This window comes from Hoplias malabaricus, chromosome 2, assembly GCF_029633855.1.
Source record: "Hoplias malabaricus isolate fHopMal1 chromosome 2, fHopMal1.hap1, whole genome shotgun sequence".
Lineage (NCBI taxonomy): Eukaryota > Metazoa > Chordata > Actinopteri > Characiformes > Erythrinidae > Hoplias > Hoplias malabaricus.
In genome coordinates this window covers 33,552,149-33,578,145 of record NC_089801.1, presented here as the reverse complement: position 1 = coordinate 33,578,145, position 25,997 = coordinate 33,552,149, and the positions used below count along the sequence as shown (strand labels likewise).

The window sequence follows — 25,997 nt, the reverse complement described above, 5'->3', positions numbered from 1 at the left end:
AATGAGCAGTCAATCATTTTCTCTGTTTTCACTTCTTCATGTTATAACAGTGATTATACTGACACCTAGTGGACTGAATCAAGTGTCAAATAACTTGTACTAAACCTTGTTTTAAACATGGCCGCCCCAATATGGGAGACCCATTCTATGGTGCAAAAATTGGTTCAATCTTCCTCTCATGTGAGCTGCACTTGATAGAAAATATCAAAATAATATTTTTGTGATACTTTTTGGTGGTGGAAAACAGACTCACTGATAGCTCCTTTAGGTTCTGGCTTCTTTGTACTGAACTTGAACTAATATTTTAAAAGTTGCATACCACTTATCTTTAAAACATTCTCATTTACCAAAATAACATCCATCTGTAAAACTCACATCTGGGTAGGATGTAAAATGTTATGCATTTGGAGCAAGCATTACTTGCTGCAGACTGTCCTCCATTAAGTGATTTGTAATTCATCACACACTTACACACACACACACACACACACACACACTCCAGCAGCATCTTTCAGAGGCCTTTAAAGACTGAAATGGCGAAACCCACCAAAAAATGTTCATATTTACATTCGTTTGAATCAAGCCAATAAGCCTCAACATCTGCCACGAGTATTAGGAGTCCTTTTTTTATTATTATTATTTTGAAAAATTAAAAAATAAATAAACATGAAGCACACTCCCAAGCCAGAGTGAAAGATGGCACTAACCTCTTCACGAGAATCCAAACACACACACACACACACACAAACACTCCCTCTCTTAAACACACACACACAGAAGACTGCAGTCAGCAGTGCAGGATCTTCATGAAAGCCTTGCGGAACTCCACGTTGAAGGTGGTGTAGATGATGGGGTTCACAGCGCTGTTGACGTAACCCAGCCACGTGAAGGCGTCGTACATTTCCAGAGGCACGTAGCAGCTTGTGCAGTGAGTCTTCAGGATGTGAGTGATGAAGAAGGGCAGCCAGCATATAATGAAAACACCTGAAAGAGAGATGCTAATGGTTACACCTCCTGCTGTGAGGAAACAGGGCTCAGACTGATGTGATGCTGCCTCCGAGCCCATTACAAAGGCACTTATGGCAGTGCTGTGCGCTTGTGGATAGGTTTTTTATGCCGAGTGCTATAGAAAAAGGTTCAATCAAAGCTTCAGCTATAGCGATGGTAACAGGTTTTAATGATCTATCACAGTCAGGGGTCAAATTGAGGGGAGCCTGGTTTTTTCCCACCGCTGTCAACAAAACATTATAATGCAGAAACATTCTAGGGCAATTTACGTGGTATTGTGTAGAGTTTGCAGACACCTGCTTATATAATGTTCCTTCTAAAATGAGTAGAAGTTTGCTTGCTTTTCCTGGAGTAATAGAGGCTGCTCGTCTAGAAAGACTACACACTTCAGTAAGACACAGCTCCACAGCCCAAAGCATGAGTGGATATTTAACCCTCTAGTCGATATTTGGCTTTGAGCAAGGTGACATTAAGTTTTGTGTGGCTTTAAGCTCTCATTAATTATAATTAGAACACATATATTTTATATTAGAACCATGGTTTAACTACAGTACATAATAAAACTGCTACACTGTTCCCCGGGTTATGTTGTGTTTCCTCTCTGCCCTTAATGTAATTTACCGCATTACACACCATGTCATTGAATATGTATTAGATTAATTAATCTCAGCATAGCAAACCAAGGGCAGCATGGTGGTGTAGCAGTCACACAGCTCCAGGGAGCTGGAGGTTCTGGGTTCGAGTCCCGCTTTAGGTGACTTGCTGTGAGGAGTTTGGTGTGTTCTCCCCGTGTCCACATGGGTTCCCCTGGGTGCCCCGGTTTCCTCCCATGGTCCAAAAACACATGTTGGTAGGTGGATTGGTGGCTCAAAAGTGTCCATAGGTGTGAGTGAATGTGAGTGTGTGTCTCCCTGTGAACGACTGGCGCCCCCTCCAGGGTGTGTTCCCACCCTGCACCCAGTGATTCCAGGTAGGCTCTGGACCCACCGCGACCCTGAACTGGATAAGCAGTTACAGACAATGAATGAGTGAATAGCAAAATGACAACAGTTGATTTCTCTGGGTGTAATAACATATTTAGAACAGCATGACAAAAATATTGAAAATCAAAGTCGTTTTGCACTTTGGTAAATCTTCATCCTGACCCACCTAGAACAATAGCTAACATCTGTGTGGCCTTCTTCTCCTTGTGCTGGGACATCTTCCTCTTGCTCATGGTCTTGGTGACAGTGGTGCGGGTTTTGCCGTTAGGTAAGGCCTGTGTTTCGTAAGGTCTGGGCTCTTTGGGCGCCTGGGCGTCCTTGGCGTGGCCGTTTTTTTCTTCGCCGTGGGGCTGCCACTCTTCATGGGAAGGTGAAGCGTGGCTGGGGCTCTGGCTGGCCAGAAGGTTTCCTGCTGAGGTGGCTGACAGCTTCATCTTCTCTGGAGGACTAGTGCTGGCTATCAGACCCATCTCTACACCACCGCCCTGATGCACCACTTCCTTTATCAGCAGCTGTGAGCAGAGATACAAGTACAGAGCACACTTATCTACAGCCAGAATCCATCTATGTCTCTGCAACAATGCTCATTTATAATTAATCTATAACTGATGATAATTCAGTTCTATTATTTTGTTAGCAAAGGAAATGATTATCACCAACCGCAGTCTGAGCATCAATTCTGTCCTAAATAGTGTGTGTGTGTGTGTTTATATATGTACATAAAAATATGTTTTTATATTATTATAATTCTTCTGTAAATGGACTATTTTGTTTGTCCTGACATTGATTCTATTGGTGCATAAAGGTTGACATAAGCAGACTTACTGCCTTCTTGTTTTTGGCAGGCAAATTCCCATTGGTTTTTAGGACAAATGTGCAGAGTTTCACATCCTCCGGGTGAGTGCACTTTTCCTGAGGGAAATACAACAACAAAACACTTCAGCAGGTGTTTGATTTTATAACAAATGTATGCAGAAGATTTTTCCTTAAACCCATTTCCCTGGCTCTCCCCCAACTCTGTGCCATGTCTGTGAAGTCGGAGATAACAATAATCAGTGGCCACTGAGTGAGTGAGTGAGTGAGAGAGAGAGAGAGAGAGAGAGAGAGAGAGAGGACGAGTTCCTCTAATGGAAATTTTGGAGAGCAAGGCTCACACGCATTGGCTACATTTTTGGGAACACCTACCATTACTTGGCCACTTAATTACAAACATCTACTACTCACTGGCTAGAGAAAGAGAGGGAAAGAAAGAGAGAGAGAGAGAGAGAGAGAGAGGTACTGGAATTTAATTGGATATAGTGTCCCACAAAAAACCTCAGACGTTTCAAACTAGAAAAAAAAAAAAAAAAATAGCGAACAAAATGAAAGCAGGACCCACATACTCATTGATCCAGAAAGGCAATTATAAGCCAGATGGTTTAAAAAAAATAAATCAATGAGTATACTGCACTAAGGTTAGGTCAAACGGATCATTAAAAGTTCTCTTCAGCAATAAGGAAAAAATAATATGAAAACAAAAAAGCTAATTGTACAGCGAACCTTTCATTAAAAGAACACATTTACTCTCTACCTTTTATTTCATGTCAGGAAAAGATCCCTTACATGCTTTTGGGGAGCAAACAATCCCTGTCTGGGTGTATTACTCTAGGGAGCTGTGTTAATTCCACATTCCTGGCCTTGTTTCTTTGATCCCTGTACATTCTGCTTTTTTTTTTTAAAAAAGAAGAGAAAAAAAAAACCCAGGAAGAACTGGTCCATGTCAGGATATAAAGGGAATGGTGTTAAACAATGCACAGTGCAGGAAAATTACCTCTAATTGTTGATGTGGCAGCATTTCCTAGCCTTAATGGCTGTACTCTCAGAGCTCTCCACTGGGTAATGCATATTCAGCGTGTGACAAGCGTGAGACCCCATATCAACAAATAGCCAGCACACAGGGGAAACCTTAAAACAAGAGCATCACAAAAAACACAGCACTGGCCTTCATGATGCGCTCAAACTTACAGAGCGCACGCCACATCTATCCATTAAACTCAATCAAGCACTGTGTTCGTCAGGCTGCAAGACCTTCAGCTGTTCTCCTGTGCACTTGCCTCTGTGGCTCTCTGTTGCTCTTCTACAGCACACTCCAAACGCCAGAGACCTTCCTTTCAGCTCATTTTATCTAAGCACAGGGCCAACAATCAGTACGTGCTACTGTAAATATACACATAACAGAATGCTGCACCATACTATATACATATTTTTTCAGAATTTATTCTTTCAAACCTTCAGTCCTAGAAAATGTTTGCCTTTCAAATAATTCTTATGAATCTGGAGCAAACTGTGGACAGAAGTATGAACATTCCCCTTCACTGTCCACTTCCTTTTTGCAATAAGAGCTTTCTGAAAGCTCCATACCCTATAATCTTACCAATAGCCCTGAGTTGTTTTCTAACAGCAGAAAGACTATCACACACCTCCATGGAGTCCCTTTTTCTCTACAGATTTACAGAATATTTATAGTTATTTGAATATTTTTTCTCTTCTCTTTTCATACTCAATGGGAGAGACGAGACTTATATTTAATGAGATGTGGACACTATATGGTTTTAAGCAGTGAATGTCCAGTGTTTTTTTAGCATAAAAATAATTTCAATGAACAACAGCCAACAGGAAATTTTTCAAAATCACAAGCGAACACCTAACTCTGCCTGCAGTAAACACACAGTGACTGACATGAATAATTGCCCTGTACCAGCTTTGGCACCAACCAATAACCTTACAACACAACACCACTGATTGGCTTAAAAACATTAATGAGGACAGACATTTGACTAATGCACTTTTAATAAAACACGAAATGTATTTAATACGATATAAATAGGGCTGAGCGATTTCTACATCTAAATTTCACTAATGTTCTAAAAAAGCTCTAAATAAAAGCTAATTGTTTGAGGAGCATTTCATTTTGTAAACTATTTTTACTGCATAATTTAAGATAATTTCCTAAACAGTGAAATACAAATTAACTCCTGCTATATATTAACTTCATCTGCCTCTGAAGTTAAGCTTTGAGATACAAATGGCTTAAGAATTAGGAAAAATAAATATCCCCTATATGTGCCTAAACATTTGATATTCTAACTCTTTACAAGTAAAAGTGAAAGGGTTGAAACAGAATTTCTTATGTGGTTTCTGACCTTGTATGACATACTGTTATCTATAACAATGAAAGCAATTTAAAAGGATTTAGCTGAGCAATACCCTTTCATCCATTTTATAGAGAACAGTATGTTGCAGAAGGTCAAAGGCCATTGAAACAAGTCTAGCAACTTGGCATGATGCTAACTCAGAGTATAAGCTGCATAAGCTTTGTAAATAAAGTGCAAATCTAAAGAAGAATACTTTAGACACCAAACATGTCTTGGCTGATTGACTACGTTTAGGATAAGGGCCAAAGAACAGTGGAAAATTGACTCTTGGCCAAAACTATCTCTTTTGAGATTTATGCAAAATAATGAATGGTAAAAAAAACCTGACACCAGTTCAAACAAGTGTCTGCAAAGCAACTTCGACCAAATCCCTCCTGGTAACTGTTGTTGGCGTTAGCTCTAGTTGGTGAAATAATTAATGCGAGCAGCTGCTCCTCGGTTTCCAGGCAGTGGATGGCCTCTTTCTGACAGGCCTCTGACAGTATGTGCTGTGCAGATGATGCTGAGTTATTTCCTCAGGAGCGCTGTGTTCACCTTGAGCTGAGGCTGAGGTTCTGTATCGCTCTTCTGACTGCGCTTAGTGTTGACCCTTTTCCGACGCTTGCGCAGCACCACATAGATCTGCACGTAGACGAGCAGTGTGATGATGAAGGGCACGTAGAAGGACATGATAGAGGAGTAGACCACGAAGGCTGGGTTGGCGATCTCACACACAGCGTCGTTTCGCGTTGCTAAGAGAGATAAGGGGTTTAAGTTAGATTACATTAGGCTACATTAGGTTTAAATATGGTTTTTTGACCTGTAACAGTGGCAGAACCATTTTATTTTTTCATTCGTCTTCTGTAACAGCTTCATCCGAGAACATATTCAATACTCTATAAACCATTTCTAAAAGAAGACCCATTAAACCAGTGTTCAGAAGATTATTTCAGTGTTTATGGCTCTTCTACTCTACATAATCCAGAAATAATGGGAAAACTATTCCATGATGAACTAACATGCACTGTAACATCAACCACTAAGGGAAAAGACCTCATGTAGATTACTACTCCTCCAGTTATCTCATGTGTTACCTCTAGTGATTTTTATTCAATTCTGTCAGTCTCTTTCTGTGGGAAAGTTCTTGTTTTTTCCTTCATTTGTTTAACTGGGGGTGGCAGGTTGTGTTGCAGTCACACGGCTCCATGGACCTGGAGGTTGTGTGTTCAATTCCTGCTGCCTGCGAGGAGTTTGGTGTGTTCTCCCTGTGTCCGCGTGGGTTTCCTCCGGGTGCTCCGGGTTCCTCCCACAGTCCAAAAACACAGGTTGGTAGGTGGATTGGTGACTCAAAAGTGTCCGTAGGTGTGAGTGTGTGTGTTGCCCTGTGAAGGATTGGCGCCCCCTCCAGGGTGTATTCCTGCCTTGCGCCCAATGATTCCAGGTAGGCTCTGGACCCACCGCGACCCTGAACTGGATAAGCGGTTACAGATAATGAATGAATGAATGAATGAATGAATGAATGAATATGCTAATTATATGTTTAAAACAATTCAAAACTTCCCAGTGAATACAAATACTTTTAAAATAGCTGATACGGACGCCTGTGGAAGACACTTATATGGCATATAAACTTCAATGGAAGTGTTTAATAGATCTGTTCATGTGACCATTTACATAGTGGTAGCACAGTATAGGGAGCGAGGCTGGGGAACTCATGGGGCCGTTTTTATTGGTTCAGGTTTGTTTTTAGTTTATTTAAGGGTTTTTGTGTTTACAATGGCGGGGATTTTGTGTTTGTGTTGTTGTGTGTGTTGGTTTTCACTGGCAGGGTGAGGCTTCAGATCCTCCCTACACCAAGCCCAAATTGCTGCTTTTACTCTTGGCTCCTTACTTTGTACCCTTTTAAGGGCTCAATAAAGGTTACTTAAGACACAGTAAGGGCTCTGTCTCACCTCCTACCTCTGCTGGCACCACCTCTGGTGATTTATATTTTTTTTATGCTTCACTGCTGCAAGTGATATAGTGTTTCTCCATGTCATCTTTCTGCCAAGCTGGAAACGCAGTGTAATTGTGTAGCAAATTTTAACTGGGCTTAATATAGCTGAAAAGATGCATTAACATATCTCTTGATTGGCTTTGATACTAGCCTTTCAGGTCATACACCTGTGGAGGCTTCTACATAACAAATTAGCATTAGCAGACACTTTGTTGCTTGTAATTCTGACAGCTGTGAGTAAACCAGTCGGAAAAGCAGCCCGTCAGGTGTCGTGAATCTTGTGCAGCTGTCAGACTGAGAACGGAGGGCAGAGATCAACTGGGCACCTGGCGGCAAAATGAGCGGCTGTGTTTTTGATTACCTGTGTTGTTTAACCCAAACAGCAGGGGGCAGGAGATGGCGAAGGAAAGAACCCAAACCACAGAGATCATTACAGTGACACGCCGCTTCGAGCTGTACCTCGTGTTGTACAACATGGGCATGGCAACAGCTGTGTACCTGTAGAGAAAGAGAGAGAGAGAGAGGAGATGATAAAAACATGATGATGATAACCATCTTTTCTACAGAATTGTTCTCTGTTTTCCCTGTGTAATAGACTGCTTTACTTGCAATGCACTTTGAACTCATATCCGCAAAGTAAATCCTTCAAAGATGCCTCAAATCTCTTGCTGTTTTAATGGACTGCCCAAGAAACCTTTAGAGTAAAAAAGACACTTTTATATAGTCACCGAGCTGAAACATAGCCTCTCACTCGCCCTGTCTCTTTTCCCTCTGGTTCCCTCTCCATCAATCTTTCTCTTCTCCTTTCTCTCTCTTTCCCCCTCCCTGCAAACTATATCCCATCGATCCAGCATATGCACAGCCATTTCTCAGTCCACCATGGATTGATGACAATTTCATGGGAGACCTACCTGTCAATACTAATAGCACACAGATTAAGGATGCTGGCTGTGCACATCATGACGTCCAGAGTGACAAAGATGTCACAGTGGATTTTACTGAAGCGCCACTCCCCCACAACCTGCAACACATGCAGAAAAAACATCACCAATATATGAGTTAAAATGCATAAGGAAGAACAGCACAACTCACACCTTTATGATAAAATGTAGTAAACACAGCATAGAAATACAAAATGTAATTTAGCTAGTCCTGAACACAGGAGCAAACCACAATTACACATGATGTGTTGTTTGAGATGTTTAGAGTTTGATACAACTATAACATACTACAACTGCAAAATGAAATATACCCTTTATATAGCGTATAACTGAAAGATGAAATGATTTTAGCACAATCACAAAGTGAAGATGTGCCACTGTTTAACTGCAAAGCTGTAGTATTTATTACAGTCTACAACATCAAATATTATCTAGGTGTTACGTTGTGAAATTTTGTCCAATAGCATACAGCCTGATAAGGAGTTAAGACTAATCAGAAGTGACTGAACATCTGTGGTTGTGACAACACAACCACAACAGAAAGGTAAATGTAGCACTGCCTTGCTTCACAAAGCCTTCAGTAAATCCACACTGCCAGCATAAATGTGACGTTTCAGAAACAAAAACAGCGCATCAATCAAACCTGGTGCATCACTGACGCCTCACAGCTGAATCAGTTATAACAGGAGCATTCTACATTTTTACCTTGTCAAGTTCCATAGAGTTAAAGGGGACAGATTTTTCCTGTTCCACAATGGAACACAGTTCTGGGCTCTTGATAAACTTTCTGTGACCGGCTTTGGCTGTGACCAGCTTTTGGTTTCTGAACACTCTCACTTCTGAATAAGTGAGAAATGCTAGCAAAGGCTTCCAGTATCCGTAGTTTCAGGTGCTGCACATCTCGTATATTCACAGCATAGACAATTGCCTTCAGATTACCCCAAAGATAAAAGTCTAAGGGGGTCAGATCGTGAGACCTTGGGGGCCATTCAATTGGCCCACGATGAACCAATCCACTTTCCAGGAAACTGTTCATGTAGGAATGCTCAGACCTGACACCCATAATGTGGTGGTGCACCATCTTTCTGGAAAAACTCAGGGAATGTGCCAGCTTCAGTGCATAAAGTGGGAAACACATCATCATGTAGCAATTTCGCATATCCAGTGGCCTTGAGGTTATCCAAATAACTCATGAAAGAATAAAGAATAAAGTTACGTTAAAACCATGTCACATGACCCTCTTCCCATTGAAAAAACAAAAGTTGGATCCAAAATGTCAGACTTCAAAATGGCCACCACCCATCTTGAAAGGTTTCCCCCCTCCCATATACTAATGTGCCATAAACAGGAAGTTAATATCACCAACCATTCCCGTTTTATTAAGGTGTATCCAAATAAATGGCCCACCCTGTACATAAGACACAGGACAAAACAAGAACTCATTTTATCCCATGTTTTATGAGTTAGGCAGGGTGGCTTTTTTCACAGTTGTTGAATTGGTGGGCTTCAGATCCTCAAATTAATGTGCACATACACCGAAGAAGTGTTTTTTCCCCCTCAAAATAGGTTCCTTTAAAAACACAGTCTTACATAGCTGGATATTCATTCATTCATATTTTGTTACTGTTTTATCTTGATTTAGGTTGGGCCCACCTAGTTAGACATAAACATAAATATGATTTGATTTATTTTTTTATTTCTAAACAGAATTATCATCACAAATGCTTACAAAACCTTGAGGAGATATCACAAATTATGAATGCACTTAAAAGCCTTTCCTAATCAGCTATCTTCACAATAAAGGCCCTTAAACAGTCTGCTTGGAGTGAAGCCACTGAAGAATCCTTATGGGATACCTACAGAACCCTTTAATCATGTTTTAAATTTTGTCCAGGTACTTTAAAGCAACTAGTGTAAAGTGGGGCGGCACGGTGGCGCAGCAGGTAGTGTCGCAGTCACACAGCTCCAGGGGCCTGGAGGTTGTGGGTTCGATTCCCGCTCCGGGTGACTGTCTGTGAGGAGTTGGTGTGTTCTCCCCGTGTTCGCGTGGGTTTCCTCCGGGTGCTCCGGTTTCCTCCCACAGTCCAAAAAAAAAAACACACGTTGCAGGTGGATTGGCGACTCGAAAGTGTCCGTATGTGTGTGTGTCTGTGTTGCCCTGTGAAGGACTGGCATCCCCTCCAGGGTGTATTCCTGCCTTGCGCCCGATGATTCCAGGTAGGCTCTGGACCCCGCGCGGCCCTAAATTGGATAAGCGGTTACAGATGATGGATGGATGGATAGTGTAAAGTGGTGGTTCTATGGCATTGCTCCAAAGAACCTTTGTAGCACTTTTATTCTGAAGAATGTTTATTTGCTGTGCTCTATCTTCAGGCAGATTTTTTAGATGCACTCGGCTCATTTGCAACTGACACAGCAGATCCCCAGCAGGATGAAGAATGTTTAATGTCCAGGCAGCACAGTAAATGTGGTTTGTGTACAATTTCTTGTTTTCGCATCTTTCTGAAATCTGTCTGATGACAAGGCAAGGGCAGCGGCTGCAGTGTCTGTTAAGTGAAAGTGGCTTAACTGCAGTAAAAACATAATGTAAACAAATGCAAAAGTTAACGCATTGTGACGGCACATTGAGTTGGGTTCATTTTTATCCTATATCTCAGCCGCATGGCAGGAAAACTTCCAGAAAGCAAACATCACTGTGTTCTCTCTTTCAAACTTCAAAGTGTTCAATTGCTTGTGCCGTACAAAGCTGTCAAGGTGGGTCTACCTGTCACAGTCCTAGAGAAATCACTGAGGGAAAATTCAAAAACTGACAGCCACCTGTCCAGAAGACTGGCTTTGTGTTGTATCACTTCCTTATTATCTTTCCATTTTTTGCACGATTAAAGAAAAGTGCCATTTTACAGACATTGACCATCCTTGGCATTTGGCTCAATGTGGAATAGTGAACACACCGTGGGGAAAAGATTGCCTTTTGTCTTTGGAACACTAGATTTAGTCATGAAGTTTTAAAGGTGATGTACAAGATTTTAAATTAATTAATTTTTTTATAAATTTCAAAGAATGCTTCTTTTCAATTTTATAGCTCTCCGGTCTGTTTGCACATTGGAAAAAAGGTCCAGTGTTTGTACACAGCCCTAGCTCAGCAAATGGGGTCAAAACTAAGGGTCTAGAACTGAAATAGCTCAGGCATTCTCTCTCTGGACTTCACTGGCTGAGCCAAGATAAGCGGCATCTGGAGGCAATTGGACAGTTGGATCAGTTAATAACATGAAAATAAACACAGACTGAAAGTGCTACAAAACTAAACAGTTGCAAACAAGTTTCTGTGGTAATTCAAACAGTGAACAAAATCTCACAGACAAGTTAAACTTCAACCACATATGGGCTACACCTTAAAAGATTCTGAATGAAAACAAACTGTGGGGATATTATGTTGATGTGATAAAATGTAGTTCCCCAGATTCTTTTGCATTCCCTTTACATTAGGAGTTTCTCAAGATGTGGATTAATACAGTATGTCCAAACATTTGTAGATGCCCCTATATTAGTGAATTCAGCTATATTTAGATGCTCTGATTGTGGAAACCAGTGATCAATTATACACACACACACACTCTGTAATACTCTCCACAGAAGAATAACCAGTTATAACACATAGATGGAAAGGGCAACAGTGAACTTTTGTATGCAAAATAATGACCCCACATCCTTCTCAATGTTAAACCTCAGATCCTGCCTAATACTAACATTACTTTGTCTTCCCCATCAGTCGACATTAAGCCTATCAGCTTTATATGTTTATATGTTTATGTTTTTATGTTAATATGTTTAACCATGCGGCACGGTGGCGCAACAGGTAGTGTCGCAGTCACACAGCTCCAGGGGCCTGGAGGTTGTGGGTTCGATTCCCACTCCGGGTGACTGTCTGTGAGGAGTTGGTGTGTTCTCCCCGTGTCCGCGTGGGTTTCCTCCGGGTGCTCCGGTTTCCTCCCACAGTCCAAAAACACACGTTGCAGGTGGATTGGCGACTCGAAAGTGTCCGTAGGTGTGAGTGAATGTGTCTGTGTTGCCCTGTGAAGGACTGGCGTCCCCTCCAGGGTGTATTCCTGCCTTGCGCCCGATGATTCCAGGTAGGCTCTGGACCCCCTGCGACCCTAAATTGGATAAGCGGTTACAGATAATGGATGGATGGATGGATGTTTAACCATTTACCACCAAGTTTAATAAATTAACCACCAACAGAGTGTCTTTTTAAACGCTGATTATAATGTGGTTTACTTAACATGTGGATTTGAAGACTTCCGCTGTAGGTGTAGAATGCAATTAAATTACTCACAGACATGTTCCAGCTTTTTTAAAGGCTATATGCTAGATGAGAAGAGGGTTGCTTCTACTGCAGCAAAATCAGAGACAAACATGATTAGCACCCTATTATTTCAGAAGAAATAGATGGTGGAAATGTGTCAACAAGCTTTGGTCATGAATATGTGACTAAGCTTGGAAGCTGAATTCAGGTTCACTTTAATGGACAACCAGTGACACTCAAAAATATGGACTCAGATTAGCTACAACACCCTTTACATAATCTGATGACAATTAAGAGCAGTTTCTTCAGCAAACGTCAGAAGACCAGAAGGAAGATCAGAGAGTGAGGCTGTGATCAATAAGAGTCAGAGTTTAACAGCCCTGCATTTCTACACTCTCAGTTTTTTTTACAGTAATTGGCCTCATTGGTAACTTCTCTAGAAGCCAGAATTTCAAGGCTCATTGTCTCCTTAGAAGTTATCAGTCCACAGCACCTCCTGCTGGACCCATTCACCTCTTCACCAGCTATGAGCCAACATTTACCTGATGTCTCCCATCCAAGAGTATAAAAGCCCCAAACCATTTCTACTTCACTGAACAGCAGGATATGATGTTGACTGGCATGGCGTGGAGGAATCAGGAGATAAAGGATATGCTGCAATGTCTTGCAATGCTGAGAATGCCATGATACTTGAAAAGCCTGATCAAAATTGTTGGTGTATTATTATATTATTGGTGATTTAATGGTACAATTATTTGCTGCTTTTATTTTTTTTTCTACATGTCCATACAGTCCATACAGAGTAAACTACTTCATTCCTTCTTGTCTTCTCACTCTCAATCTGCCAGATCAGTTTTTGACTCTGAGCATTTCCTATACATTATGTATGGAGAGTGTAATTGCCAGATGAGGTGCAGGGTTTTTGGGCAAGTTGGTAGGGCACACTGGCATATTGCCTGTGACCTCTAGAGCCACCAAGGTTAAACTATCCGAAGTTGGAGTCTGGGAGAGCTGCAGCAGAGACTCACAGCAAATGAAACACATTTTATTGCTATGTTCTCTCGATATTTACAGTTTGCATGATTGTGAAGCTGGGCAACTCTTGATATTGAAGGAGAGATATGAGTGTCTGTCTTATTTTTTTTAGCTATAACAGAACTAGAATGAAATATCTGAGCAGCAGGAGGCTTTGGGCTCTTCACACATAAAAGTCCGGAATAAGCTCAGAAACCAACATTTAATTTTTATTCTATACTTGTGATCTGGTAAGTTTTGGTTTTACAATGTATACAGGAGCCAGAACTATGGCCTGTCATCACACACACACACACACACATCTCCCCACACTTGACATTGATTGGTTTGTAGAGGGGTGTGCGTCTGACATCCGCGTAGGGATGGGCAGTATCCATATTTTTCATACCATCATGCCCTCTCAAAGTATTATCAAGGTATACATTATTAACGCAGGGTTGGGTTGGGGGTGGGGAGAGCGTTGCTGGGCTGTGGGAGCTTGATGTTTAAGAGTGTGGGTCGAATAAACGGTTTTCAGCGCTGGGCAGTTCAGTTCAGCGCAGCCCTTATTGACCCCTCAGTGAATGGTGCTGGAGGAACAGAAAAGTAAAAAATAAGCAAAATAAGTTGGCTCTACGCTGTTTAGAAACATAGATAGCTGGTCAGCTAACCGGTGCATTTGGTTTAGCATACCACAGAAGATGATTTTCCTGTAAACTGGTGTTCAAATCACACATATTTAGAGCCCTCATACCTGTGAGCATAAAGTTAAATGCATTTGGACTGTTTTGTCTGTTTACAGCTACACTTCTCCCTTTTTAATCCAAACTTGGTGCTAAACTCACAACTGCAGTGGGCTACGGGGCTTGTTATTTCTCCACCCGTTTTCAGACAGAGCCATCATCAGTCAGTGAGTTCCCACAGCGCCCCCTCCCTGTGGCTCTCTTAAATGATGGTTGGCTGATTAATTCTGTCCCAAACCACACCCAAATGCGCTTTACCTTCTATACTATTGAGTGCCCTTCTACTAACGATGCCATATTTGTTATACCCTATGTAGTGTGAAAGTGTGTGGTTTGGGATAAAGCAGAACTAATGCGGCGAGCTTCACCGTTGTTTAAATTTGAGCTTTTTATTTTTAATACACTTTAATGTACACAATATTTTTTTAATGAATACAAACGTATGTTTAATAAAGTAACACTACAAAACCAAAACAGTCTCTGTGTGAAACTTAAGAGATGATTGGAGAGGGGTGATGTGTGTTATTCTCCTCATGTGTAGAACTCTGAATGTTAAAGCATGCATAAACAATAAGAAATGTTTTAAATCAAATGTCCACCCTTCACTTAAGGTGGCATGGTGTGGTGTCTGTAATAACTTTTCCACTCTTTTTTGGAGTGAAGGCAAAAAAGACATACCCTCCTCCAAAAGTTACATAGTGCAGTTTCTGCAGTGCTGAGCCCAGAGTAGCAACCACAGAGGCTCTATTCTCCCTGTTACAGCTCAGTGGAGCATCACAATAATTTTGAAGCTGTAATTTTAAGGTGAAAATGTTATGCAGTGTTCTTCCCTTGACAGCATTGCTGCCAACCGTTAATGTCCTCTTAAAGTAATCTCTGCTTATTTATGTTTGTACTCAGATTGCTCAGTCACATTCACCAATATATACATGATTGAAGTGTTCTGATTTTAATTAGCAAGCTCCACAGGGCCTTCACGGGAACGGTGGCATAACACAGGTGGTCAGCCCCATGAAATGTAGCCAAACAATGGCAAAGCAGCAGAAACCTGGGTCATGATGACTCAGGCGTTTCTCATTTGCACAAGCAAGGTGTCTGTGGGCTTTAGTAAATGAGGCAGCTGAAATAGTTTCCACTCCAAGAGGAACGTCAGCTAGGCTTACACAAAGAGTACCCTGCTTACCTGCAGCCCTAGGCCTTCTCTACATCTGAATTTCAATCAGCTGCTTGGCTGTAGCATGATGCAATTTCAATTAGGTGCCAGAGGCGAAGGTATCTTTATAATGTAATGATTACAGTCCCACTTTCCAAGCCTCCTTCCCTCATAATTATGGATGAGCAACAATCACCACAAAGTAGGAGACAATATTTGTATTAAATCACACTAATATCAAAAAACCTTATTTCTACAGGGACTACTGCAAGTTGCACTGCTGGTTTCATCAGTCCCAACACCCTTAGCTCCAAAAACAGACTCAGACAAGCAGAAAAAAACATGTCAGCATCGCTTCAAGATATGACTGCACTAGTTACCAACTCCAGTACAAAAGATGTCACTTTTCTTGTGCAAAAAAAAAAAGTCTGCATTATAAATGGCTGTCTTGGCTGTCGTGGTGTATAATTAAAATATGGCTTACATTGGATGAGTGACTCAGCACCAAAGTCACCAGCGAGACATGTAGAACATCATATCATAAGAAATAGTCTGTCACACAGACTGCTGAGCATATGACGGTGGGATAAATATTTGAATAAATGCCTTCTCATGTCATCCGGCAGCATGAGCTTTTGCTCAGTGTCCAAAAAAAGGAAGAAGAAGAGAACTTAACTGTGGTGCATCAGTTTCCTGATTTCAGCTCATGAAGACTGGGCTTTATTTCCTAATCTATGTGTCATATGACATACACTGTATGACCAAACATTTCTTATGAATTCAAGAGAATTCATAGTGGGCTGAATAGCTGGATTTCTATTGTGACCCTACATCAGCGTTTCTCTGTGTGGGGCAGGTGTGGCGCAATGAACCAGAAGAAATGAGCATTTTTATGCCTGTCTTTATTAATGCCTTTCTGTTTTGCCAATAAAGGTTACTTAATAAAAAGCACCCACTCACAATGTATCCATTAGTAGCCCTTAAACACACTAAAAGAACATTAGACAGGAGACCAGAAAAATGTATCTTGCCTGGAACCAAAATATGCTTTTTTTTCACGAACTTTTATTTTGAAAATGTGCCACCGAGATTAACGTCTTTTGGCAGCGAGTCAGTGGGTCTTTTTTCAGCCTTCGTTAAGGCGCCTGTTCAAATATAGAGCTGCTCTAATCATTAGCTTCACTGCCCTTTGATTCACCGTCAGAGTCTGGTTCATAAAGTTAGTGTTTACCAGCTCTGGGCTTGAGGTCAGTAATGAGAGCACAACAGATAACAACGGCGGCTAATTACAGTTATGAAAGCGGCGTGTGTATAACAGTTAGGGTAATAGAGGAGGATCTGAGAGTTAGTTACCGTTAACATTAGCTGTAATCAGGTTGTGAGAAAGCACCATCTCTGGCCGTGTCCCAAACTGCACACTGCTGCACTGAATAGTATGAAAATATATATACACCACCCTTAGAAGTGCTTTCTGTATTGTAGTATGTAAAGTTCCATAGTGTGTTATTTGTGACACAGTCTCACTCTCCAACGTTAATGTTAATGAAATGCTGTTCCACATCATTATAAATGCAGTATGTTACTGCCTTATCTACATAGTAATCAGCTTATAGCTAGCTAATAGTTTCTATCAAACTCACTCCTACACCCTTGCACATTTTTACACAGATTGAAAAGTGAGAAACTGAAACACAGTTTGAATATTAGGCCTATTTTCTGTATTTTTGAACATTGATGATAATGTTGTATCTGGTGTTATAATGTTAAGCTACTGATTTAGAGATAGAAGTTGAAGTTACTTAAATAAATTTGAAAATTGTAAACTAGCATGTGTATTTTATTACATTACAGGAAATTCCCCTTCGTCTGAGGTGGGGAATGATAGACAAAGTCTGAGAACCAATGCACAGACAACAATATGACCACCTCCTTGTTTCGACACCCTCTCACCTCCACTGTCAATACAGGAGCTCCCACTCAGTGTCACAGCTGGACTGAGAGTAGGCCACCAACTAAAAACGTCCTAGCGGTAAGTTTTGGACTAGATTAGAGAAAGACCATCACAAAATGTGCAGCAACAGATGATCTACAAGGTGGACCAATGAGTTAGTGGTGTCTAATTGAGTGGACACAGTGTTTAAAAACTCCAGGAGCCACTGCTGTGTCTAATCCACTCATAATAGTTCAACACACGTTAACACTTCATCGCCACATTAGTGTCAATGCAGCACCTGTGGGCCATTTCGCCCCTTCATCCCGACATGTGCACAATTTCAGTATTTCAATGTGGACCAGTGGCGATTGCTCTAAGACTACAAGGGAAGCTCAGCTTCCCCTAAAATGTCAAAAAATAAGTGATCAAATATATACTGTGTGTACAGGTCATTGAATAAATATGCACTACAACGCGATTAACTTTTGTTCAGAATCAGCTTCTTATCACTGGTAAAGACGCGGCTTTCCTCTCAATCATTCGTGCAGATTCACAGTGATTTAAACAGTGCGGACGCTGAGCATCCACAGAGTTCAATTGCGAAGCAGCGAAACAAGACGAGTCATTGGATAAATGCTGGGCTTTGTCCCGCCCATCGGACGCTCAGCGTCTCTGGGGGTCTATGGGGCAGTGGGCTGGCCTCGGCTGGCTCGGACGCTCAGCTTCTGCATGATGATTGGATGATCTGTCTGAGGCTGAATCCCTTTTTGATTGACAGCAAAATGAGCGAATCAGCGACCCTTTGGTGTAAAGATCCGTGGGAGCATTACATTTTCATTCTGTTCTGAGTTGAACCAGACTTTCTTAATCCTCTTAGCGGCATTTTCTTTGTTAAAAACGACTAGCAACAAATCGAGCTTCTATTTCTGGTGGGTTTTTTGTAGCTGCTTGTGTTTGGAGACTGACTTCTATCACTCTTTCTGACTTCTATCGCAGTTTCTGTCCAGCGGGTGCCGCTGAGCCCCTCCACCGTCACAAAGCACTCACAGGCGGACACACTTCACTTGGGCCAAGGCCGTTTAAGCAGCCTAGCTCTGCTGGCCATTGAGAGGACACTAGTCAAGTCCCTGGAAAAGACGCCTTATTGGTACGACAGGGTCACAGATCATTTTCTTGAAAAGGAACGGAGGGTAGAATTTACGTATAAATAAACCGACACATTTTATGATGTAGGCCGAAATTGAGCTTCCCCTCCTTGAAAGACCAGCATCCGCCACTGATGTGGACATATAATATATTAATAGATACTAATTTTACAATGTTAAATTATCATTAGATTTTTTACTGAAGTATAATGATTATTAAAGTGTCTGGTACATCATTATTCCACAGAGCTGCCTGACACAGCTATGACCCTGGGTGGGTGTGCCATGAGGGTGCAGACACTCAATCACCCAATTTCCATTTAACTGCACGATACCTCCATTCTTTTCACTTGACCTTCACTCTGCGCAATGTCAACTGTGTCCAGCCAGAGGAATTTTTGAGCTGAAAAAAATGTAAATGTCAGCATTAAGGCTTCTCTTTGAATTTAAAGCCTGACACGCTTTTCATGAGGCTCATGAAAGTTTTATGGGGCAGCTGTAGTGCTGTCCATTTGGGCTTTAAAAAGCCCTGAGTATGGAGGAGTGCTGGAACCAGAGGAAACCCAGTTGACGTGAACACTGGAGAGAATCTTTCAGGTCTTGAAGTGTAGAGGGTAAGTACGCCTAAATGCATTCAGACGCCTCTTCCATTTTTCAAGCTGGTGTTCCCTGCTGTCTACTCTACCACGAGAAATGAGGGGATTCAGAGAGAGTTCGGCTTTAACATTAAAAGGTGGAGATTTAGCCATGTTGCTGAGTGCATTAGTGAAAATGTTTCTTTTCAGCAGTTTTCATTCACATCTAAAAGCGTCTTTGATCCTCCATCACCGGCACATTACAGTAAGGTTCTAACTCAGCTGAAGATTACACTCTCAGGGCTCAAACACGCAATCAAAATGAGTTCCTTCTCACAGTTGGTTTTCAACTGGCAGTCCAGCTGGAGTCATTGTACACAATCCCACAGTACAAAAAACAGATGGTGGCAGGAGGGGAATTTTCCACAGGTGTGAGTGTGAGTGACTGGGTGACCGCGTGGTGCCTGAAGTGTGATGGACTGGAGGCTGGTCCAGGGAGTGTTTCTTCCCTGTGCCCATGATTCTGAGTAAGCTCTGGTCCCAGTGCCACCCTGAATCAGATGACGTGGTTGCAGAAGGTGAATGAATGAATGAATGAATAAACACCTTAGCATTTCATGGAAAACAAAACATATGTTTGAGGATGGAATAAAAGTCTGATTTTTAACATCTGACCCTACTGTGCATCCTCCTATCTGAAAGATTGTTCAAAGATGTCCAAAGAAGTTTTTTCAAAAAACCTATTAAAGGTGGAGAGAGATTTTAGGATAAAATTATTCCTGTTTATTTAACAATTAATATTTAGCTTTTAATAAACATTACATATTAAAAACTCAGAAGACACGTATAGGTCTGAAGGTGATTCTGGATAGTGAATAAAACATAAAACTGTAAATTCAGTGTAAAATTACCGTTATGAAAATTGACTCTCAGTGTCTGGCGTCTCCTGTTAGAATCCCCCGCCCTCAGAGCAATAAAAAAAACCCTGGCTAGAATAGCCACTGATGTAGAGGCTAATAAATACAGATGTGTTATTCATCCTCTAAGCAATACGTCAGTTATATGGCTTCCTTCTGCAGTAGCAAACAGCCAGTCCTAAAGCTTTATAGCTTTACAGACATCCCTCTTAACATTAAGAAACATCTTAAGGAGGGTTTTCTTACTCCAAGTATTTAAACGGGAAAAATTCCACTCTATATAGCACTGCTGCACCTCTGTAAGAGGCAGGTACTTTTTCAACAGATGCATCAAAGGTTAAATGATTAATTCTCTCAGAAGTGCCTCATTCAAGTTTCCCCATTATGTTCATGAGCACGGGGAGTTCGTCCCCCATTGCTGCAGTCACAGCCTCATCTGGAACAAATAAAGGCTTTAGACCAGATGTTGGAACATTTCGGCGAAGATCTGATGACATTCAAACGCAAACGTGAGGTCAGGTACAGCTATTGAATTAGTTCTGGATCAAAAACTCAATTAAAACTCATCCCCATGACACTCCCTCCACAGAAAATAGTTCATGTGCACAGTGCTTTTCAGTAAATATACTACAAGCTGATTGTCTGTGTCAAGAGTAGTGCCTCCTAAAGCAGCTGAAATCCCTCATTATAAGGGGTATCTGCAAATATTTGTACATAAACTGTACCAACAAACCACAGCAGCCAGTTCTACAACACAGGCTTTGCTTTACTAAACCTAGAAAGTGTCCTCTGTCTACAGACACAACCTGCTAGTGTGTAACGTCAGTGCAAAGCCTATTAGAGCTGGCCTCTCTCTGCCTTTTAGCTTGCACTTCAGGTTTGATCTGTACAGGTTGTTTTGGAACTTTTGTGCACTCATTATATTGTAAAGGACACCATGTTTCAAGGACAAAGGACAGAATCGTCTGCCCGAAGCCAGCAAACAGAGAAGGTACAACAATTACTTTAGGCAGCATGCATTACCACTACAGCTGTAATACCTGAGCTTACTGGAGCCTCTGAATGGTGTTCCTCTAAACCAGTGGTTCTCAAAATGTGGGACACGCACCACTGCTGGTAGATAAAGCTGCAAGAGGTGAAATGCCAAATGACCTAGAAACATGTATTATTCAAATAAGGAATTTATTCATAACTGAATATCTGGAGTTTACATGTGTAAATGACATAATGTTTCAGATTCATAATTAGGCCCCAATGAAATTAATTTGTGTTAACAAAAAACAACATGCTACACATACACCATAGTTGACTGCGGCTGCAAGGGATGGGCGGGGGGGTGGGGGTGCTGGTCAGCGTTCCCTGCAATCCCCAAGTTTTCAGAGAAATCCGTGTAATGAAAGCCCAGTCTCAGTTGCTTAATTGACGAAAGCAAAGGCTAGAGACAGACATGAGTAATTTGGAGTTTATTACAAAAAGGGCAAAGCGCGAAACAAGAAAACCATGGCAAGAACAAGCCCAAGAAGTACGTTGGAGCCCACAAGGACTAATTCCAGACACAAAAATACAGAGAAACAATGCGAGAATTCTGTACAGGTGAACGAAAACAATTTTCTTGGCAGTACTTCTGAGAGTCCTAAACACTGTTTAACACAGGGCCACACCTCTTTCACCTACTGATGTGATCTCCTGCTCTAAGTGCCGCTCTGTTTTCACCTATATCTAATTAAAGTACATATCTGATATAAAATTTCAACATCTCATTTTTATTTCTTTCAAAATGGTTATTTCTAATAATTTTTATATGTTCTCATAAATGTATAATTGTGTTTAAAACATTCAGTTTAGGCCTAGTTATTGTATTTGTGCTATTCATTCATTCATTATCTGTAACCGCTTATCCACCTCAGGGTCGCTGTGTTTCCGGAGCCTAGGGTCAGGAAAACACCCTGGAGGGGGCGCCAGTCCTTCACAGGGCAACACACACACACTGTCTGACACCTACGGACACTTTTGAGTCACCAATCGACCTACCAACATGTAGGTGGGAGAAAACCGGAGCACCCGGAGGAACCCACGTGGACACAGGGAGAATACACCATACTCCTCACAGACAGTCACCCGGAGCGGGATTTGAACCCACAACCTCCAGGTCCCTGAAGCTGTGTGACTGCAACACTACCTGCTGCAACACCGTGCCAACCGTAAAGCATACAAATGTCAAGAAAAAAAAAAGTATAAATAAATCAACAAAAATTTGCAAGAACCAGGGGCACACACGTTTCTGTGGTAAGACTCATAGGTGGTACTTGAAGGTTTTGGTTTGATAAAGAGTGGTATTAGGTCTAAAACATTTGTGAACCACTGCTCTAAACATTCTGCCCAAACAAATAAAATCAGTAAAGCAAAGAAGCTCAGGAGGAGGACTGTATTACTGCAGTGCTTACAGTAACACAAACTGCTTGATCTGGAACAACTGATTTTATTTATGCTCTGCCAAAAAACATGTTCTTTTATAGTAACTGTAGTGAGGCTAGGGACAGTGAAGAAGAGGAAGAAGAAGAAGAAGGAGAAGGAAATGAAGAAGAAATGATAAAGATGATGTTGGTGAAGAGAAAAGTGAAAACGTGAAGATGACAAAAAGGAAGGAGAACAGTTTCTGTATATAACCCATCTGTGGCAGGGAAACACACTAGTAAGCAATTACACACACACACACACACACACACAAAGCAGGTGGGCAGCCATCCCATGCCCAGGGAGCAGTTTGAGGCTAGGTGTTTTGCTCAAGGGCACATATTCTTGGGGAAGGAGCAACCTTCCATTTACAAGCGCACTTCTCCAAACCTTTAGGCCACATCTGCCCTCACTTAAATACAGAACAGCTGCCTAAAAAGAAGCCTAAAGAGAAACTGAACTGTACTTTGATTAGAGTGGCTGACTCTTGAACTGGAAACAAACAAACATTCATTCATTCATTGTCTGTAACCACTTATCCAGTTCAGGGTCGCGGTGGGTCCAGAGCCTACCTGGAATCAAGGCAGGAATACACCCTAGAGGGGGCGCCAGTCCTTCACAGGGCAACACACACACTCACATATTCACTCACACCTACGGACACTTTTGAGTCGCCAATCCACCTACCAACCAGAGGCGATTGCTCTAAGACTGCAAGTGAAGCTCAGCTTCCCCTAAAATGTCAAAAAATAAGTGATCAAATATATACTGTTGTGTGTACAGGTCATTGAATAAATATGCACTACAACGCGCTCAACTTTTGTTCAGAATCAGCTTCTTATCACTGTTAAAGACGCGGCTTTCCTCTCAATCATTCGCACAGATTCACAGTGATTTAAACAGTGCGGACGCTGAGCATCCACAGAGTTCAATAGCGAAGCAGCGAAGTGCAGCGAAACGAGACGAGTCATTGGATAAATGCTGGGCTTTGTCCCGCCCATCGGACGCTCAGCGTCTCTGGGGGTCTATGGGGCAGTGGGCTGGCCTCGGCTGGCCCGGACGCTCAGCTTCTGCATGATGATTGGATGAACTGTCTGAGACTGAATCCCTTTTTGATTGACAGCGAAATGAGCGAATCAGCGATCCTTTGGTGTAAAGATCCATGGGAGCATTACATTTTCATTCTATTCTGAGTTGAACCGGAGACTTTCTTAATCCTCTTAGCCACATTTTCTTTGTTAAAAACGACTAGTGACAAATCGAGCTTCTATTTCTGGTGGGGTTTTTTGTAGCTGCTTGTGTTTGACGACTGACTTCTATCGCAGTTTCTGTTCAGTGGGTGCTGCTGAGCCCCTCCACCGTCACAAAGCACTCACAGGTGGACACACTTCACATAGGCCAAGGCCGTTTAAGCAGCCTAGCTCAGCTGGCCATTGAGAGGACACTAGTCAAGTCCCTGGAAAAGACGCCTTGTTGGTACGACAGGGTCACAGATCATTTTCTTAGAAAGGAATGGAGGGTAGAATTTATATATAAATAAACCAATACATTTTATGATGTAGGCCGCAACTTAGCTTCCCCTCCTTAAAAGACCAGCATCCGCCACTGCTACCAACGTGTGTTTTTGGACTGTGGGAGGAAACCGGAGCACCTGGAGGAAACCCACACGGACACAGGGAGAACACATCAACTCCTCAAAGACAGTCACCTGGAGCAGGAATTGAACCCACAACCTCCAGGCCCATGGAGCTGTGAGACACTACCTGCTGCTCCACCGTACCACCCAACAAACAAACAAATAAATAAATAACTCCAGGCCAAATTCACATTTAATTTTTTCCATATTTCTTTAATAATGGTTATTAAATACGTTGTTAATGCAATAAAACTCATTAATAACCAGTTATAACACATAAACAGAAAGGGAAACAGTGGCCTGTTTTATGGCAAATAGTGAACCCACATTCATTTACATGTTAAACCTCAGATCTTGCCAGATACTGACCTTACTTTGTCTTCAGATTTATCTCATATTTGTTAATACATTAACCCATTTAATCACCAGGCTTAAAAAATTAACCACCCACCGTGTCTTTTTTATACTTTAATGATAATGTGGTTTACCCAAACGTGTGAAATTATTAAAGACACATTTTTAGGTTTGAGCTCATTCTTTCCATGAAATTTTCTCTAAATTATATGACACGTTCAGTATTAGACAAAAAAGTTGCCCTTTCTATCTGTGTTTATTGACTTTTAATGACTTTGATGGTGTTTACAAACTAATTAATGACCATGCCACAGGTTTTTGTGCCATATATTAACCTTTTCAAATGAAGTCTTATTTTAAAGTAGTACAGAGTTAAATTCTGTTCTCTCAGGACATCACCAACACCTTAAATGTAAATATACATGGCTTTCCAAATTTTCGCAAGAAAAACGCAATGTTTACGGTGTGTCCTACAACCTCTCAAAAAAATGAATGGGTTTTTTGCCAGCAGTCTGTAAAGTTTATACAACCCCTCAAGTGCTGTCATGAAATAAAACACTGGTGAGCGGATCATGGAAAGGGTAATTAAGTCAACTTTGTCTTGTTTTTTTCATATTGATTACCACAACGAAATATACAAACCATATCCCAAAAATTTGGGATAGTATGTAAAATGCAAAGCTGTGATTTGGAAATCTTATTTTGCCTGTGATTCAATGGAATCAATGTAGTGCAAAGACGATGTTTAATGTTTAATTTTAAAACTTAATTGTTTGGTAAATACAAACTCATTCTGAAACTGATGCCTGCAACATATAAAAGTAAGTACAAAATTTCATATATAAATATATCCAATGTCATTTTAAAAGATTGATCACTGCATTCTGTTCTCACAAACATTCCTGGAATGCAGAAGTGGATCTTACCTCCAGATACACCACCCAGGGCATGACTAGCGTAGCCACCAGAAGGTCCGCCACAGCCAGGCTGACGATCAAGTAATTAGTGGTGGTCTGCAGGGCTTTCTCTCTGGACACAGCCATGCACACCAGCACATTGCCAAAAACAATGACAAAGATGAGCAGTGTCAGGAGCATGGCATAGTAGTTGTACTGAGGCTTGGCCTTGAAGCCCGTGCTGTTGAAGGCCTCCGTCCTGTTGTCGTAATAAGTCTCATTGTCGGCAAACTCCACGAGGAAATCCATGAGCTGCTGCCACAGGAGACGCCTGAAACTGAGAGAACAAGAGCCCTCCGTCAGTCACACCGCAACTGAGAAGAAACGCAAGGAATATTACTAAAACATACAAGAAAGCACTCAGCTCTTCAAAGGACATTAAGTGCTGCAAGCACTCTTGCATTAATACCTTTCCACTTCTTCCATCGCTCTCGAGGAGCTCCGGAGCCTGAGGCCACAACACGTTTCATATAGTTTTAATCACAGATATGTAAAAAGAAATTAATAGGGAAATGCAATCACAAGTGGTTTCAATGATGTGGGCAGCACAAGCCATTATAAAACAGACAATGGGAACAAGCACTGAATTTAAACAATGTTTCGCATCAATCCTCATTTGCAGCTGATAATAGCCGAGACGTCCTCATCAAGACAGTACCACCACGGAGGCACAGGTGGGAGTTCTATTGACTGGGAAATTTACACAGAAA

General features: G+C 41.5%; 1 protein-coding gene across 1 annotated transcript in view; it reads right to left on the bottom strand.

Moving 5' to 3' along the window:
- Positions 1-787: 787 nt before the first annotated feature.
- Positions 788-25,997, bottom strand: part of drd2b (dopamine receptor D2b) — a 64,400-nt gene continuing 39,190 nt past the window's right edge. The window contains exons 2-8 of the mRNA XM_066659799.1: positions 25,258-25,564; positions 8,072-8,181; positions 7,522-7,658; positions 5,720-5,916; positions 2,817-2,903; positions 2,158-2,503; positions 788-984 (exon numbers count right to left, since the gene is read on the bottom strand). Of these exons, the coding sequence (XP_066515896.1) occupies positions 788-984; positions 2,158-2,503; positions 2,817-2,903; positions 5,720-5,916; positions 7,522-7,658; positions 8,072-8,181; positions 25,258-25,536 (1,353 nt within the window). The 5' untranslated portion in view covers positions 25,537-25,564. The remainder of the gene's footprint in view (positions 985-2,157; positions 2,504-2,816; positions 2,904-5,719; positions 5,917-7,521; positions 7,659-8,071; positions 8,182-25,257; positions 25,565-25,997) is intronic.